Source organism: Clarias gariepinus, chromosome 12, assembly GCF_024256425.1.
Source record: "Clarias gariepinus isolate MV-2021 ecotype Netherlands chromosome 12, CGAR_prim_01v2, whole genome shotgun sequence".
In the NCBI taxonomy this organism is placed as follows: domain Eukaryota; kingdom Metazoa; phylum Chordata; class Actinopteri; order Siluriformes; family Clariidae; genus Clarias; species Clarias gariepinus.
In genome coordinates this window covers 5,341,200-5,360,972 of record NC_071111.1, presented here as the reverse complement: position 1 = coordinate 5,360,972, position 19,773 = coordinate 5,341,200, and the positions used below count along the sequence as shown (strand labels likewise).

The following is a 19,773-nucleotide window of genomic DNA, read 5'->3' as shown; positions in this document are numbered from 1 at the left end:
TAAATGCAGCATCCGATGACATAAGAATGGATTATTTTCATGGCTGGATTTGTGATACCAAACAATTGTTTTCTGTTTCTAGCAAAACATGTCTGTGAAGTCGTTTGGCCTGACGCATGTAGCATGAAATTTGGCATGAAAATATAAAAATTTGCCTGAGAGTACGAAGAGCACGGGGAAGGCTGTTTGGCATTCTGCCAAGTTTTTTTTTTTTTTTTGAAAGACTGCTTTCTTTTCCCCACATTAATTATTTGTTTTTTATTTTTAGTGAAAGAGAGAGTCGAAGACAGATGTCGAGGACCAGATCAATGACTTTTTACAGCTGACTATCAGAGAAAGGAGACAGGTGGTTAATGCACTATTCCCAGGGAATGCTAAAATTTGAACACTGAATACAACTGTGCACTGTAATGAATAAACTTCTCCCTCTCTCAGACACACACATGCACACACACAAACACAAACACACACACACACACACATACATATTATGTTCCCTTTTAAACCCTATTACCACCAAATTAATCTGTGGCGATTTTGAAATGATCAGGAAGTTTGTGGTTGTCTACTCTCATCATTCTCACAGATTAACACTAGAAGCGCCGCGCCAGTGTCACCTACTAAAAGCGCGGTTCAGCGGTCATTTGACCGCCTATTGTTTTGAATGGGAAGCTGCTGCTGACACACAATGATCGCTAGATGGCGCTTTCACCCAAAGCAAATAGTTTAGCTCCAAGATCAACTTGCACTTGGACAATGCGCCATTCATTCCTGCGTTGATAATAAGCGGTATCTTTTTTTCATATTCAACTGAGAAAACCTACTACAGAGTCTCTAAGGGGACAAACGAAGAGGGAAAAAACAAGTCAGAGGGAAAAAACAAGTCATGTTTGAAATTATAACCCAAAGTTTTTGACTTTTTTTCTGCCGTTTTTTCTCCTCCTTTGTCCATCTAGGGGCTTCGTACTATAACAAAAAGGAAAGCTCTACTTAATTTTATATCGTATGGAGAAAATGTTATTAGTTTGTTCATTCTATTTGAAGCTTCTGAACGTCTCGCAGCAGCGATTTAGTTCTGAACTCGCTTCCGTGAAATTATCGCTAAAACAATATTAAATTTGAATAAATCAGATCTACCACAGCAGATAATAAACTATGCTATGTCATAACCGAAGCAAACACAACGAATATGTCTCGTTTCGTTCAGTGTTGCTAGGCAACGGACCACGCGCCTAATCGGTTCACTTGGCCGCGGTGTATTATAAACCTGCGGAATGTTTCACTGCTTATGTCCACTGAATGAGAACTAAATTAAAGATTTCGGTAACTACACTGAGTTTAACATCTGCATAGTGACACTAAACAGCTGAACAACTTCACTTTCCCCTTTACCTCTGAGGAAAAAAAAAGCTGTATGTTGTTTGTTTATAAAAGTACACGAAGTAGGCGCGCGCGCGCGCACACACACACACCTCCCCTGAGCCCTCGGTCAACATCTAATGACCGTCGATATGCAAATGAGTCAAGACGTAGCCTAACGTGGTGTCGTGTCGGATTTCAGCGGTCAAAGAAAGTGGAAAGACTTTGAACAGTTGCAGCGTTTTTTTTTTCAGTTACAACAAGCACAGCGATGAGTCCACGTTGTTTCACTGGTTATGACATAGTGACACTAAACAGCTGAACAACTTCACTTTTCTGTTTACCTCTGAGAAAAAAAAACTGTATTTAGTTTGTTTATATTCAGAGTAACACCTTCCAACCACCTCTCATAGTCTATTGTTAGTTTTAATGATTTGGCTGAAACTAATTATCACTACATAAGTACCCCAACACCCCTGATCATGAGTTTCAGCTGAAACTAATTCTATACATGCAACAGAAAATGTAGATGCAGATTCCAAATGTATAAAGATACATGCTATATATATATATATATATATATATATATATATATATATATATATATATATATATATATATATATATATATATGTGTGTATTCGATGCATGCTATATATATGTGTGTGTGTATGTGTGTGTAATCGAGGCTGGCTCTATTTAGGGGCAATAGGGGCAGCGCCCCATCAACTAAATGTCTGCACATGTTAATATATTCCTAAAATTAATATATTACAAGTTGATAAACTGATCCGCGGTAGCAGAGAAATCTGCTGAAAAAGGGACACTACACAATAAGGTATTAGATGTCCCTCATGTCTCTGTCCCTCTGCTGTGCATATTCATTCACAGGCTGCAGCGCGGGCGCGCGCGCTCACACACACACACCTCCCCTGAAGCAGTTGCGGCGTTTTTCAGTTACAACAAGCACAGCGATGAGTATAAGAATAAAATAAGGTATCAGTTTGGTCTGTGTAGTTAGTGCCCTACAGAATAGAATAAATGAATAAATAACACATTCCAACCACCTCTCAAAAGAGTGCCATAGTTTTGCAAAAATACTTGCAAAACATCAGCATACATTGGAGGGAACTTCTGAGGTGGTCAGTGATTGATGGCACGGTCGTTCGGAGGGGGTTGTGATCACACCTACAGTTCTTTTGTTCTAAGCTGTTGGTTAAATATCTCTCCACTTGAAATGGAAGCACAAAATTGAGGGGCCAACATGCAAGGGATTTCAGCATCTCGACGCACAGTAGAAGCTGTTTGTAAAGAAGACACTCTTTGTTTTTTTATTTTGTAATCTTTCTCGTGTTTACCTTGTACTGTACAATGTATATTCATTTTATTAATGAATTGCTGTGAATAAACTACATATGCAGTTGATTTACCAGAAAGGACTTTTCAGTTTTTGTGTGCTAAACTAAACTTCAGGGTCAAGTAATAGCGATTTTATTTGAAAAGTATATATATATATATATATATATATATATATATATGGAAAGATTAAGAAACACGCTGAAGCGGAATATATATATATATATAGCATGTATCTTTATACATTTGGAATCTGCATCTACATTTTCTGTTGCATGTATAGAATTAGTTTCAGCTGAAACTCATGATCAGGGGTGTTGGGGTACTTATGTAGTGATAATTAGTTTCAGCCAAATCATTAAAACTAACAGTAGACTATGAGAGGTGGTTGGAAGGTGTTACTCTGAATATAAACAAACTAAATACAGCTTTTTTTTTTCTCAGAGGTAAACAGAAAAGTGAAGTTGTTCAGCTGTTTAGTGTCACTATGTCATAACCAGTGAAACAACATGGACTCATCGCTGTGCGTCTTTCCACTTTCTTTGACCGCTGAAATCCGACACAACACCACGTTAGGCTACGTCTTGACTCATTTGCATATCGACGGTCATTAGATGTTGACCGAGGGCTCAGGGGAGGTGTGTGTGTGTGTCTGTGCGCGCGCGCGCGCCTACTTCTTGTACTTTTATAAACATTCTACATATAAACAAACAACATACAGCTTTTTTTTCTCAGAGGTAAACGGGAAAGTGAAGTTGTTCAGCTGTTTAGTGTCACTATGCAGATGTTACACTCAGTGTAGTTACCGAAATCTTTGATTTAGTTCTCATTCAGTGGCCACACATCACCTCCACATTTCCCTCGCTTTTATGCATAAGCAGTAAAACAATTCGCAGGTTTATAATACACCGCGGCCAAGTGAACCACGTTCCCGCCGATTAGGCGCGTGGTCCGTTGCCTAGCAACATTGAACGAAACGAGGCATAATCGTGGTGTTTGCTTCGGTTATGACATAGCATAGTTTATTATCTGCTGTGGTAGATCTGATTTATTTACATTCAATAATGAGGCTTTATATCCTCAGGAGGGGTCATTACATATGTAATATGTAAAACAATATTGTTTTAGAGATAATTTCACGGAAGTTTCTAACAGAACGAACAAACTAATTAATTTTCTCAAAACCTTATAAAATTAAGTAAAGCGAAATTCCCTAAATGTCCTTATAAAATATCGCTGATTATCAACGCCAGAACGAATGGCGAATTGTCGATATTTTACGGAAGCATATGTGTGTATATATATATATATATATATATATATATATATATATATATATATATAAACTGCATATATGGAATGAAACCTGAGATAGTTACATATACGCACTGAATGACGCATAGATAGTATGCGCGATTCCTTGCGCCATCTGCTGAGAGAAATGAGAATCGCAGGTTGGAAATGACAGGAAACGTCATGCCGCCGCGCAGCTGTCAGCGATTTCACGTAAATAAGAGCAAAATAGCTTTATACTGGCTTTTACTGGTGCGATTTTAAAAATTTAAGCATACAGGGTGATTAAGCTCACAGAACTAGGAAAAGTCATGAAAGGAGGGTCCTGGAAATTGATCGAGTGTGAAGTATTATTTTTTTTTTACCCCCTTGCGGTCAAATGACCGCTGCTCGGCGCTTCTAGTGTTAATTAATCACTAATATGTATAAGTGAGTTAGTGTGGTGTGTTTTCTCTCGTCCACAGTGTGTGTGATTGTGCTGTATCACATCCTCCCCCTCAGCACCTGCAGTTGCTCCCAGCTGCAGCAGTGTTTCTCTGTGCTCTCTCACTCACCCAGGTTTTTGTACCACGCTCTAACACTGTGTGAACACAACACTACTACTGATATAATGGTAACTCTGACAGTAGTAATCTCCTGCATCTTCAGTCTGGACTCCTCTGATGGTCAGAGTGAAGTCAGTACCAGATCCACTGCCACTGAAACGAGCTGGAGTCCCTGTGTATAAGCTAGTAGCATCATAGATCAGGAGTTTAGGAGCTTCTCCAGATTTCTGCAGGTACCAGGCGAGGTAGTTATTATTATACACACTGCTGCTGGTTCTACAGTTGATGGTGACGGTGTTTCCTGGAGCAACAGTTTGCACTGAAGGAGTCTGAGTCACAGTCACCTGACCTCTGGATCCTGAAGAGAAACATAGATTGTGTTTCTATGCTGTAAAGTGCTGTAGAATTAGTATGAAATGAAGTGTGTGAGGCTGTGAGTTGATGTTAAACTCTCACCTTGAGTCCAGAGGGCCAGTGTGCAGATGAAGACGTTGATCAAAGTCATGGTTGCTGTGGGTGAAGTTGCTGAGCAGCAGCTCTCAGTCATGAAGTGTTAAAGTCACAGGGCTATAAACACTCACAGAGCACTGAAGCATGGGCTGCTAATGCAAAGTGTGTGTGTGTGTGTGTGTGTGTGTGTGTGTGTGTGTGTGTGTGTGTGTGGAGGTTTTTGTACGATGGGTTCATTAGAATGTATCACTGTGGAGGACTTTTGGTGGAGGCTCCAAACTCATCATCAACAGTAAGTGTGTTTTCTCTTTTAAAACCAAATCCATCTAGAGAATTACTAATTGTGGGAATAATTTAACCCAAACCTAAACAAATTATATATGTTTATTACTGTATAATTGATGTTTATTGTGTATTATTCTGCTCTGATGAGGAATACATTTCAGTATCAGAACAGATCCCATATAAATCTTCTTAAACAAATCTCCAATTATTGATGTTAAATATGTAATAATTACACACTTGCTATATATTCCACATGCAATAACTCTGCAGTTACTCTATAATAAAGATTTAATAAATATAGTTAGTGTGTGCTGATGTAAAATCCAGATGAAAGCTGCTGTGTGTGTTTGTGTTAAACAATGAATATTTCTGTAATCAGCTACATTTGTATTTGCTGCAGTTAAATATGCTGAAGGTTTATAAAGTAATAACACTTGTTGTTTGAAATAATTTTGACCAGATAAATGACAGTGTGGAACATGTGTGTTTTGTCTCTGCACTGAAACTGATGTTAAATAATAAAATACTCAATGAAACTCAGTCATGAAGTCAAACTTTATTAGACTTAATTACTCTGTAAGATCAGTCAGTTCCACAAAGTTACAAACATATTTTATAATTGTGTGTAAATGACGTGTATATGATGTGTTTATAATGTGTGTGTGTTTCTCCTCTCCAGCGGGTGTCGTGGTAAAGCCCTCCGTGTCTCTGCTCCCTCCGTCCCCTCTGCAGCTGTCTGAGGGATCGGCCTCGCTGCTCTGCCTGCTGTCTGGCTACTCTCCACAGGGGGCGCTGGTGAGCTGGACAGTGGACGGCTCAGAGGTGAAGAACGGGGTTCTGACCAGCGCAGAAGAAGAGAAGAACAGCCGTTACAGCCGCAGCAGCACCCTGACCCTCAGCAAAGACCTCTGGGAAAAGGGGGAGGAGTTCAGCTGTAAGGTCTCCCATAACAACGTCAATCATTCAGTCACGTTCAGAAAGAGTCAGTGTGAAGACTAGTGGATCCAAGATAGAGTTTAATTTAGAGCTGATTATGATCATCTACAATAGAGTTTCTATTCTACACAATGCTGACATTTCTGTCTTTACTCTCTTCACTGTCCTGTTGCTCTTCCTGTAGTTTTTGCTGAAATAAAGCTGAGTTTTGGACATCGTCTGTTCTTTTATTGGAGTTAATAGTAATGATCAGTGTGATGAGAGAGTGGGATTAGCTGTAGATTCAGTGCTGTGTGTTGTGCTTCAGTGAGTTTGACTCAAGGAAGTTGAACATCTGGTGAAGTTTCTGTTCTATTCTGGGAGAAATGAAACTATTCAGTCCTGTTCATGTAAATCTCACTTACACCTCACTGCTCTCTCCTTAAGACAGGATTAATATGTAGACTATTATTCATCTTTCATCTCTATCATGTTTGAAAGGTCAGAGTTATTTGATGTATTTTATTGATACCTGACACATGACTGGTTATAATTACAGTGTGGTACATTTATACTGCATTATAAGAGTTTATACCTTTATAAGACCCATAACACAAATATAACACAAACCTTTTAGAGATGTCTGCAGGTTGAGGGGAAAAGTCATGATTTTAGTAACATTACTGTAATAAATTGCACATCAATGATTGTTCCACAAATTAAACAATAAAGTATAGCATGAGGTCAAATTCGAACTGAGCAGACAGAACACTAAGCCCCACCTGAGGAGGTGACTTCCATGATAAATGTATATCCAGGTATACCTTCCCTGTACATGAAGAAAAAATCCCTTGTATGGCTGAGCAGTAGTGAGTACAGTAGGCACTCTGTAAGGGGACTGGTGTGGTAAAATATTTCTTTCCAATAGGATTTAAAATGACAGCACACAAAAAAAATGTTCTGAAAGCTTCGCTCAGTTTACAGTTCTACTGTCCACATTTGCATTAAATAAAAACTAAATTAATTATTTATTAATTAATAATTAGTTAATGTAATTTTGTTTAGTTCAATCAATGTAACATTCGTTATTTTGTTTTAATCTATTAAGTAAATTAAGTTCAATTACTCTAAATTTAATATTTTGTTTAAAATGAGATAGGAAAAATGTTTCAATTTCATTGCTTATTAAATAACATCTTTACATGTTTTACAATGAACACTTCCTATTGTTTTCCCAACAATAAAATGTTTTTTAATCTGCATGCTGTCTTAACAAAATAGTATTAAAATTCTAATAAAATATGAAGTAAAATAAAAGCATGCAGCCTTTAAATGAAAGGATTGACAAAAATGCTTTTCATACTTGTAAAAAATTAATAGCCTTCTTTAATGATATAAAGAACACCTTGAAAAATCAATATAGAAAAAAAATCTATAGAAATAATATTTTAACAATTTTTTAATTTTATTAAATCAAGAAAATCTAAATACTGTCTTTATTTTTCAAAATAAAACTTCTTTTTACTCATTAAAAGACGTAACAAAAATAATATTACCAATAAAAAGTAAAATACAAGAATACTGTCCTTAAATTAAATGATTTTTAAAAAAATACTTTGGGGAAAAAATAGTCTTCTTAAACTATACCTTATTGAAACTTAAAAAAAAAAAGCAGTAAACAACATTGCAGTTAATCAACTGAAGATTAGCATCTGAAATCGAAAGTTAAGATGAAGTAAATATTAATACTGATATCACCTGGTTAGCAGTGAAAAAAAAGTGCTACAATAGGCAGTGCAACAATTTGGACGAAACAGGTCCTGCCTCCTAACCCTCGTTTAAAGTTACAGTGCCTATGAAAAGAGTTTATTTTTTAAGACCTGGAGTTTGTATGACAGCTTGTTTGCATCAAGTTCCAAAAGTATATCTTAGATCCTGGGCATAAGCCAAGTTTAATGCATAAATTAGACCAGCCATCATGGAACAAGCATTAGCTACATTGTCCAAGTTTTCAAGTACTTGGATGCCTTCGATGATGACACCAACATCTTCGTATTTGTCCAGATACAGCTCTTTTCATGCAGTGTAATGCAGTCACCACACGCATCCCAGGCAGACCACACAGGGTATCCATGCGACAAGATCTCCAACCAGAAGCAGGACTCCAGGACGAGTTAGACAGGTCCAAAGGGCAGAGGCGGTCTAGATCACTGGCAGCTCAGGAGTGATATGTATAGCTCGACAAAGAGATAGGTAGAGGAAAAAGGAAAGAGGAATAGAGAGAGAGAGAGGAGAGCAGAAAAGAAGAGAGCAAAAGAGATGGAGAGATAACAGTTAGGTATGGTCACAGTCGAACAATGTATAAGGTGAATGTATATTTAGTGCAGAGTGCAAGCAGGGACTCTGGCAGGACTAAATATGACAGCATAACTAAAAGGGAGAGCCAGAAGGAAACACAGACATGAGGGCTCCCTGAGATGTAAAGCAACCAATCACCTCAACGTTAACAAACCTGAGTGATCAATGAGAGTGAGGAAGACAGCATCTAAACATACCAGTTCACCTAATACTCTACGTCCATGAGTCCCCCAGATCTGCTCCTTTACCTATGGCAAATCAATTTACAAAAATGCTTGGCTAAATAAATAGGTTTTTAGCCTGGACCTTAACACTGAGACTGTGTCTGAGTCCCGAACACTATTTGAAAGGCTATTCCATAACTTTGGGGCTTTGTAAGAAAAAGCTCTGCCCCCTGCTGTAGTTTTAATAATACGCGGTACTGACAAGCAGCCTGCATCCTTTGATCGAAGTAAGACCATTTAATGCTTTAAACGTCAATAGTAGTATTTTAAAATCGATGCGAAATTTCACAGGTTCTAGTTCGAGTATGGACTCTCGCTGCTGCATTCTGGACTACCTGAAGGTTGTTTATGCACCTTGTTGAACAACCAGACAGTAAGGTGTTACAATAATCCAACCTAGAGGTGATAAGAGCATAAGGTAATACTATCTACAGTGGTTACTTAATCGGAATGTAGGTTCTACCGTCGCGGCTCTCGGCGGTACCGTTTGGCTTTGTGCGTTTGCTGGCTTTTACCGCTGAGTGGCGCTATATAACTACAGGCTGACGCCTCATGCCTTAGTTCATTCTCTGCTGGATTAATGAGACACAGAGTTTTAGAACTGCACGTAGTAGCGGATAAAATCAAGTAAAACATTGTAGTTAAACAAATTTATAATCACAGAACTAAAATGACAGTACAAATGTAGAATTCAAATTAAATTAAATCTTATTAGGATCAAATTTAAACAAAATAAATGTTAACACAGTGAGCCTTTAGATTTTATCACGTGTAATTAGAAAAGACGCGTGTAGGGTTTTGTGTCATATTATATCTTGTGTTCTTTAAATTTATAGTAGATTTATTAACTAAAATAAATGACCATAAAATTATAACATTGTCAGGACGTTCTACTGCGTCAGCTGCTGTTGGTCATTCAGCCCCGCTTGTGTTTGTGCGTTATTATAAGAATGAAATGCAGTATGCTGTTATGATTTGTAACGGGTTCAACCCATGTTACTCAAACAACTCAGTTCAGGTGTAAGTAAATGGATAGAAAGTAAATGGCTGTTTGGGGGAGGGACGTGCTAATGATTTGGTTGGCTCTGTGTGTGTGTGTGTTTGTGTGAGAGAGAGAGAGGGGGGTGTCGCGATCGTTTTTAGTGAAACAAAGGCTCAGCTGAAAACTGTTAGGCATATCAGTCACTTAACCCCCAATAAAAGGTATTTGAGTGTTATGATAGTTGTAATATAACAGATGCGCACTGAATACTAAACCTAAACCAGGCACGGAGATTAATAAACCAAGATAGCCCCCATACCCGTTTAAAAAAAATGCCAAAGAATATTATTGTGTATAGACTGATTAAAAACAATGCAATTTACGCTATCATAAGGAAAATCTCAAGTTCTTCCATTCCAAGGATTGAAAAAGGTAACAATGTCAACTTTAGAATCTAGAATCCAGAAGATTAAAATTACACAAATTTAAATCACTGAAGGTCTCCAGAAGAGCCTTAGATTCAAGAGGTTTTTAAAGTGGGGAGAAGTGCATTTCAGTTCCTCTGAATGTATAGGTGAGAACAGCCGATTCACACCTGGGGAGGGTGAATATTTTGTATTTGAATGTTGTCCGGCATTGTAAAGCACTATAGTGACACTAAAAGAACAACCCAGGATTAATAGGAATTATTATACTGCATAAATATTATTTAGCACAAAAAAAATCCTCGCGCTCGGAAAAACTATGCGTGCGGTTGAGGGCTGATTAGACTATAGGAAATTACAGCAGAGGGTTTTTATTTAGACTATAAAAAAATAACCTGCGTCTATTTTTGGGCGTGCCAGCTGCCACTTTTTAGTTAGAAGTTTTCAATACAAATCTTTTAATGCCAACATGACATGACGGAATAAGGCACGGCTGGTGATGATTGGGGTTTGTTGGGTTACAGTGGATTTTACTACGCGGTGTGAGTGCAATGGCCATCCGTCTGCTCGCGCTGACTCTGCTCTCCGCGGATGGCCGTACCGGCCCCTCCCACCTCTCGCTCCTTTGAAGTCCCTGGGGCGCGTTCCATTTGCCCTGCTTGCATGCCGCACTTCCACGTTGTTGCACGCGCGTTGCATACACAGCGCGTAGTAAAATCCACTGTAGCCCAACAAACCCCGAGTATTTTATAGCGCGGGGTGCAAGCCCGGGCAACGATATCAACGAAAGCTCACCAGTCATGTGTAATTCTGCGGTCCCGCTGCTTCGCATGTCTGAAGGGGAGGCCGCCTAACTAGTGAGCGAGGAGCGATATTGATTTGGGCGCACGCCGTGACAGGCTGAACAAACTGTTGTCAGATTAATGTGCAAAAACTATATAATAAAACTACATGCCTTTATAAGACTACATGCCTTTATAAGACTTAACTTTTATTTAAGCGCACTCACAAGAACGAAAAAACGTTGTGATTTTGTAAATGTTTGAAAGCAAATAAGGTGCGCTGTTCTGTATTGTTTTTGGTGAACTTGAGCGCGTCAGAAAATAAACGCAAACGTTTTTTTAAATGGTCAGAGTCAGTCTGCTTGCTGTTTTCCCGACGCGTTCATAATCATTAGTCTACTTCTGCCAGTGCGCTCTGGAAAACTTTATGCATGCGGCTGAGCGCTGATTAAAACTATGGAGTAAATTAAAGAGGAGAATCACGATGCCGAATCGAAGTCCTGAGCCCAAACCTCATTTAAATTAAATTAACAAATATTATAAGTAAAAAAACAATAGCCCATGTTTAGAAACCATTTATAAATTCTTTCCGACATGAGTTGGCCCGGTGTTATGCGCAGAGCGCCGGGAGATTTCCTAAAGCTCCGAAATCACTGGGGCATTTTTTCTAAAAAGATGCTATCTTTAATAACTGATGGAGGTTTTAAGCTGTATACACACACATTCCTGCCTAAACAACTCTTAAAACTACACCTGTGACACAATAACAGCAATATTTCGAACAATCTGCAGGCTGATAATTGGAGAAACGAAAGAATAATGAATAAACCAGTTGTTAGGTCAAAATAACCCAACCAGGTGTTCATTTGTATCTTACATTTCATATGAGCCAACATGAGCAACCCAACAATGTGTTTACCCAAAATAACCCAGAACTTAAATAACAATAAACAGATACAGAGATACGCTGTATAACAGTCACTATTGTATTTACTTTGCGCCACCTGGCGGCCATTTTACGAATGGCTTTGAAATGCAACTGATTTATTTTGGCCGCTGACGTTTTTACACGGCGGTGAGTGCGACGGTAATAACCATTCCAATTGATTAACTACTGTACATGAGATTCAAATGAAAGGATGAAATCTATAATCACACCAAGATATTTTACTGTTGCATTTGATGAAAGGCCATTTAAAGTCACAGTGTGATCAGAAAGCTTACTTCTAGCTGCTTGTGGTCCTATGACCACATCCTTCAGAATTAAGCAGAAGGAAATTAATTGACATCCAATCTTTTATGTCCTGCACACATTGCTCAACTTTAGTAAACTGTTTTTTTTCTTGTCTAGTTTTGCTGAGACATATAATTGTGAGTCATCAGCATAACAATGAAAACTAATACCAGGAAGCATGTAAAGGGAAAAAAAGCAGTGGGCCTAAAACTGAACCCTGTGGAACACCAAACTCCATTTGTGAACATAAGGAATGGTTACCATATAAATCTACAAACTAATAACGATCAGTCAAATAGGATCTGAGCCACAAGAGGGCCATTCCCTTAATTCCTAGTACATTTTCTAATTGTGTAAAGGAGAATACTATGATTAATAGTGTCAAAAGCTGCACTGAGGTCGAGTAACACAAGTATAATGACGCAACCCAGATCAGAGGCAGGTAGAAGGTCATTTACTACTTTAAGAAGTGCTGACTCTGTGCTTTGAGGCCTAAATCCTGACTCATACAGTTTGTTTATGCTATTTTTATGTAGATATGAACATAGCTGCTGTGATACTACCTTTTCCAGAATCTTAGACATAAAGGGGAGGTTTGATATCGGCCTGTAATTGGAAAGCTGACAGGGGTATATATGCTTATAAATGCTTAAAAAGTGAAAATCTCACCTGTCTTTTTGCGTAGAGGAAAACACGTCGTTTTGCAGTGTAATTTTTAATTCAATTCAATTTTATTTGTATAGCCCTTTTAACGATTTATATCATCACAAAGCAGCTTTACACAATCAAAATGAGCTGAAGAGTGATCATTGTGCTCACCAACTGCGCATGTGCAGATTTTTATCCACCTACTGACCGATGTGCAGTACTGCAGAAGCAACACAACTCTGTTGCATTGATTTTAAATAACTGAGCTGTGTAAATTTAAAGAATTACTTTTTTTAAAATTCTGTCAACACAACTATCTTAATTTCAATGCACAAAAGAAATTAAATTAATTAATTTAAACATAATTAAATTTTTTGGATCAACAAAATGCCATGTTTCATTTTTTTTTTAAATGTGGGAAAAACCTCAGCTAAACGAGCTCAGCTGTGACACGATATTATTGTATAAACATATTGAACTACTGTCTAAATTAGTTTTTATCATGTTTTGAACTCAGGTTAAAGAGTGAAAACACTGTGTTAACTGTTCAAGAAGTGCTGTAGATACACAGAGTACTGCTCAGGGTTATGTGTGAGTGAGAAAACAATGACTGAATTGTAAAAAAAAAAAAAAAAAAAAAACCTTACAGTAACATGATGGTTAATTGTAGATCAAATCACACAACAAATCTCCTGCTTAAATGAGTTTTTGTCTCTCTCTCTCTCTCTCTCTCTCTCTCTCTCTCTCATGTAATAGCCTTCTTGATATTCATTCCTACTTATCTTCCTCTTATCTTTCTCATTTTATCTACTCTCTTTTTTACTTCCTTTACTTAATTCTCTTTTTCAGATATGTATTTGCTTTTCCTCTAATTTTAATTTCAAGTAAACCCTGACATACCATACCAGACACCCCACTACCAAGGTATGACAAAGACCAGCATCAGGCAATGTTGCCTCTTACTCAAATCAAATAATCTTACAGAGACTCTACATTAATCATGTTTAGGGGGAGATTATCATACATTGAAAATCTTGGATTACAAACATAATTCGTTCTGGAAGCAGGGTCGTATTTCCAAACACTCTGAATCATAAGAAATAATGGAAAATCAAATTATAAAAAAATAAATAAATACATGAAATCATTATTACCTAATATAGTAAAGTAAAAATAAAACAAATTAACCTGCACTTTACCTTTAGAAACAGTACTTAAAAAAAAAAAAGTAAAAATGAATCCCGACACATAAGTATTTCCTTTCATGCCCGCAGGCGCTGTGTGTGTGTGTGTGTGTGTGTGTGTGTGTGTGTTAGGCTAAAGTAAGAGTAGAGGAGAAATGAGCCCCTCCCCTGTCCCTCTCCTTATTTCACACAGTAACCCTTCCTCATCTCTTATTTGAGTTTATTATATTATCACTGCTGTAAAGTGAAACAAAGAAACAAATTAACGTGCACTTTACCTCTGAAAAGAATCGCGACAGAACACTGTTTCCATTAGAGAGCGAGAGACAGTGTTTGTGAAGGCGAAAAGAGGAGTGGTGTGTGTGTAAAGGCGAGAGTAGGAGGGGTGTGTGTGAAGGTGCAAGCTGACACACAGAATGAATTTTTAACCTCTCTAATGAGATTTGCTTTTGCTTTACACGCGCACACAAGTTTGTTATAATAAACAGTACACGCGCACTGTACACACACGCATACAACCACAAAATTAAAAATACTTTACAAGCAGACACATGGTCACAGTGTTATAGTAAACAGTACATGCGTGTATGGATGTTAAGTATACCAGTAAGAGATGCGCACTAAAACCAAACGATTACCCACAATTCCGCAGCACAAGAGGGAGAAAAACCATTGGCTCAGTTGTGATCACGTGACGCTAGGCGTGAAAAATAAGAAGCGCATGCGTGATACATGATACTTGGTGCTCGTAAACCAAGACTTGTTTATTTTCCAAGTCAAAATGTATTCAAAAAAATCTTTGCTCGTCTTGTGGAACACTTGCAAACCGCGTTACTCGCAATCCGAGGTTTCACTGTATATAACTGCATCTACCAAATGAACGGCAATGGCCTGCAACTATACAAACAATGGTGTTTCAGCACTGGTTATTATACCTACATAGGCAATACTGTGCACCACTAACTAGCTAGGAGACAACAGCAGCTGTCTTATGCAATCTAAAGATGTGTATTGGCTCATTTATTACAGATACAGCACCGACCTATTTTACTTTGTTTTCATCTTTTAAGTAATCTTTCAGTGATTTTAAGCCGACCAATTTATAACCATTAAGTACATTAGGTACGATAGAGACAATCTTGTTTCTATTTATAAACAATGTACTCACAATTCATCGTTTTTAACTCCAGATCCGAGCTGGCCGAGTGAGATCCTGAAGCAGAACAAAGGACGCGCTGCAAAGCAGCGGCCCTGAGGGAAACAAGCAGAACTTTTATCAGCATACCTTCCCCACCAGGGGCGAAAGGACACTGGACCCCTGTTATACGACAGTCAAGGACGGCTACAAGGCACAAGAATGGAAGATCCAGTTCAGAGAGAGGTCGCGCGCTGGACGGGCCAATCGGTGGCCACGTTACAGGACGCACTTGATGACACAGACTGGAACATGTTCCGAAACAGCTTCGATGATGACGTCAGCATGTTTACGAAAGTGGTTGTGGGATTCATTGGGAAACTAGCGGATGATACCATGGAGAAAAAGACTATCAGAATGTTTTCCAACCAGAAGCCATGGGTGGATAAAACCATCCACAACGCTCTGAGATCTCGCATCGCTGCCTACAACGCGGGACTTGCGTTGGGGGACATGGACCCGTACAAGGCTGTACTAGGAGTATCCTATCCGTATCTGATGCAGAAAAGCTAGTTCATGCATTCATGACCTCCAGACTGGACTATTGTAATGCATTACTAGGTGGTTGTCCTGCATCCTCAATAAACAAGCTACAGTTAGTCCAAAATGCAGCCGCCAGGGTTCTCACTAGATCCAGAAAATATGATCATATAACACCTATATTATCATCCCTGCACTGGCTACCTGTTCAGTTTAGAATTAATTACAAAATAGTACTACTTACATACAAGGCTATAAATGGTTTAGCTTCCACATACCTAACCAGTCTATAGGTATGTGGAAGCTAAACCATTTAAAGCCTTGTATGTAAGTAGTACATACCTAACCAAGATTCCAAGATGGCGCCGGTGAGGTCGGCTGCCGTCACGACTGCTCCGACCACCTTTTCTTTGTTTTTGTTCTTTAAGTTAATTTACAGCGTTTTAAAACCGGCAAAATTACCACCATGGGGTACATTAGTTATGATAGAGACACTCTTGTTTCTATTGGTATACAATGTACTCACAATTCGACGTTTTTAACTCCGGATCCGAGCTGGCCGAGTGAGATCCTGAGGGACAACAAAGGACGCGACGCGAAGCGGCGGCCCCGAGGGAAACGAGCCGGCGTCAGGAACAGGCTGAGAGCCCGTGCACACCGCACACCTCTGCCTAGCATCCTGCTCGCCAACGTCCAGTCACTGGAAAACAAGCTCGATGACCTCAGGGCCAGGATAAAGTTCCAGAGAGACATTCGGGACTGCAATCTCCTCTGCTTCACCAAGACATGGCTGAACCCAGCGGTGCCGGACCACGCCATCCAGCCGGCCTAGTTCTTCTCGGTTCACCGCATGGACAGGACACGGGACTCGGGGAAGTCAAGGGGAGGCGGCGTGTGTTTAATGGTGAACAGCAGCTGGTGCAACAGCGCGAGCGTTGTTCCTCTCACACGCTCCTGCACACCAAACCTGGAACTACTGTCCATCATGTGTCGTCCTTTTTACCTTCCTCGGGAGTTTACATCGGTCATATTCAGCGCCGTTTATATTCCACCACAAGCGGACACGGACACTGCCTTATGCGAGCTGCATGAGGCACTCACACAACAACAAACACAACACCGGGACGCTGCGCTTATTGTGGCGGGGGACTTTAACAGTGCCAACCTCAAACGCGCAGTGCCGAACTTTTATCAGCACATCACCTGCCCCACCAGGGGCGAAAGGACACTGGACCACTGTTACACTACAGTCAAGGACGGCTACAAGGCACAATCTTGTCCACCGTTTGGTAAATCCGACCACGCCGCCATCTTCCTCATGCCAAAATACAAACAAAGGCTGAAACAGGAAGTTCCGGTTCAGAGGGAGGTCGCGCGCTGGACGGACCAATCGGTGGCCGCGTTACAGGACGCACTCGATGACGCAGACTGGGACATGTTCAGAAACAGCTCCGACGATGACGTCAGCGTGTTTACGGAAGCGGTTGTGGGATTCATCGGGAAACTAGCGGACGATACCGTAGAAAAAAAGACTATTAAAACGTTTCCCAACCAGAAGCCGTGGGTGGATAAAACCATCCGCGACGCTCTGAAATCTCGCACCGCTGCCTACAACACGGGACTCGCGTCGGGGGACATGGAACCGTACAAGGCTGCGTCATACAGCGTCCGGAAGGCGGTGAAAGAGGCGAAGCAGCGCTACGGGAGGAAACTAAAGTCACAACTCCAACAGAGTGACTCTAGGAGCCTGTGGCAGGGATTAAGGACAATAACGGATTATAAAGCACCAATATCCGGTATGACGAACGCGGACGCGACTCTGGCAGACGAGCTGAACACTTTCTATGCTCGCTTCGAGGCTGCAGCTAAAGACGCTAGCGATGCTAATGCTAGCGGCGCTCACGGCTGCAGACAGGAAGTCACTGCCAACACCGGAAGCGCGTTCATCATCACCGAGCATGACGTGAGGAGAGCCTTCAAGAGAGTGAACACCAGGAAAGCAGCAGGACCAGACGGCATCTCAGGCCGTATCCTCAGAGCCTGCGCAGACCAGCTAGCACCTGTGTTCACTCAGATATTCAACATCTCTTTATCTCAGTCGGTGATCCCCACATGCTTCAAAGAGTCCATCATTGTTCCTGTCCCAAAGAAACCACATCCTGCTTCTCTCAATGACTATCGCCCTGTAGCTCTCACCTCAATAGTGATGAAGTGCTTTGAACGCCTGGTCAGAGACTTCATCATCTCTTCACTACCAGACACACTCGACCCACTACAGTTCGCTTATCGTCCAAACCGTTCCGCGGACGATGCAATCTCTCATCTCCTCCATACATCTCTGACTCACCTGGACACTCGAAGGGGGAATTATGTGAAAATGCTCTTCATCGACTACAGTTCTGCATTTAATACCATAATTCCCTCCACACTTACCACCAAGCTGGAGCACCTGGGACTCAGCTCATCCATGTGTCAGTGGATCTCCAATTTTCTGACTGGCAGACCACAGGCAGTAAGGATGGGCGGACATGTCTCAGCCTCCCTCACTCTCAGCACTGGAGCCCCCCAGGGTTGTGTTCTGAGCCCCCTGCTGTACTCTCTGTACACCCACGACTGCGTGGCCACTACCAGCTCCACCACCATCATCAAGTTTGCTGACGACACTGTTGTGGTGGGCCTGATCACGAACAACGATGGACAGCTTCCGATACCTCGGTGTTCACATCACGCAGGACCTGGCATGGTCCTGTCACATCAACACCGTGGTAAAAAAGGCCCGGCAGCGTCTCTACCACCTCAGACGCTTGAGAGACTTTAGACTGCCCTCCAAGGTGCTCAGGAATTTCTACTCCTGCACCATAGAGAGCATCCTGACGGGAAATATCACGACCTGGTTCGGGAACAGCACCATGCAGGACAGACGAGCTCTACAGAGGGTGGTGCGATCAGCTGAGCGCATCATCCGCATTGAGCTCCCTGACCTGCACTCGATTTACAGGAAGCGGTGCTTGACCAAGGCCAGGAAGATCGTGAAGGACCTCAGCCACCCCAATAACGGACTGTTTACTCTGTTGCGGTCTGGGAAGCGATTCCGCTCCTTGAAGGCCAACACAGAGAGACTAAGGAGGAGCTTCTTCCCGCAGGCGATAAGGTCTCTCAACCACAACCACACCACTATGCAGAACTACACAATATTTTTATAACTGATCAAATCTATCAATCTTTTTACATCCATAAACACTATGGACAATTACACGCTCACCTTCCTTCATATCTACACTACATGTTGTACGTTTACATCCCGGACCATTGCACAAAGACACTTTAATAACTTTGCACACCTACCCTCACAACTACACTACATGTTTACGTTTTCATCCTGGACCAGTGCACAAAGTCACTTTAATAACCTCTGCACAAAGACACTTTGTTCTACGCATATTTGCACACCCAGTACAGTATATTCCAATTTGTACAGTATATTCTATTTTTATGCACACCATATTTCTATGTACAGTATATTTCTATTTTTATGCACATATTTCTATTTTTATTTTTAGTTCTATTTTTCCTAGCACATTTCTACTTTTATTTTTAGTTCTATTTTTTCCTAGTTTAATTGTATTTTTTTATTTAATTTCTATCGTATTCTTTATCTATATTTATTTCTTATTTGTAAACTTTAATTCTCTTTTAGGGTCAATGGCAGTCGTATAATGCATTTCACTACATTTTGTACTGTGTATGTTTGTGTATGTGACAAATAAAATTTGAATTTGAATTTGAATTTTGTTTTCTGATACGCTATAATCCACCATGCTCCTTAAGATCACAAAACTCCGGACTTCTGGTAATTCCCAGAATTTCAAAATCTACAAAAGGGGGTAGGGCTTTTTCATATTTAGCTCTAAAGCTTTGGAATAGCCTTCCAGACAGTGTTCGGGGAGCGGACACGGTTTCCCAATTCAAAAGTAGACTCAAGACGCATCTCTTTAATCTGGCATACGCGTAACTCATCCCATAACCTCATACTCCAGTACAAATGGCAACTACGCTAA

The 19,773-nt window shown here is 40.3% G+C and overlaps 2 gene segments (V, D, J or C); one reads left to right on the top strand and one right to left on the bottom strand.

Moving 5' to 3' along the window:
* Positions 1 to 4,582: 4,582 nt before the first annotated feature.
* Positions 4,583 to 5,058, bottom strand: LOC128534704 (Ig kappa chain V region K29-213-like). The segment is given in 2 exon segments: positions 4,583 to 4,911; positions 5,010 to 5,058. Coding segments are annotated over 2 exon segments (378 nt in total).
* On the top strand, positions 5,057 to 6,287 carry LOC128534703 (immunoglobulin kappa constant-like). The segment is given in 3 exon segments: positions 5,057 to 5,065; positions 5,244 to 5,295; positions 5,968 to 6,287. Coding segments are annotated over 3 exon segments (381 nt in total).
* The last annotated feature ends 13,486 nt before the right edge of the window (positions 6,288 to 19,773 follow it).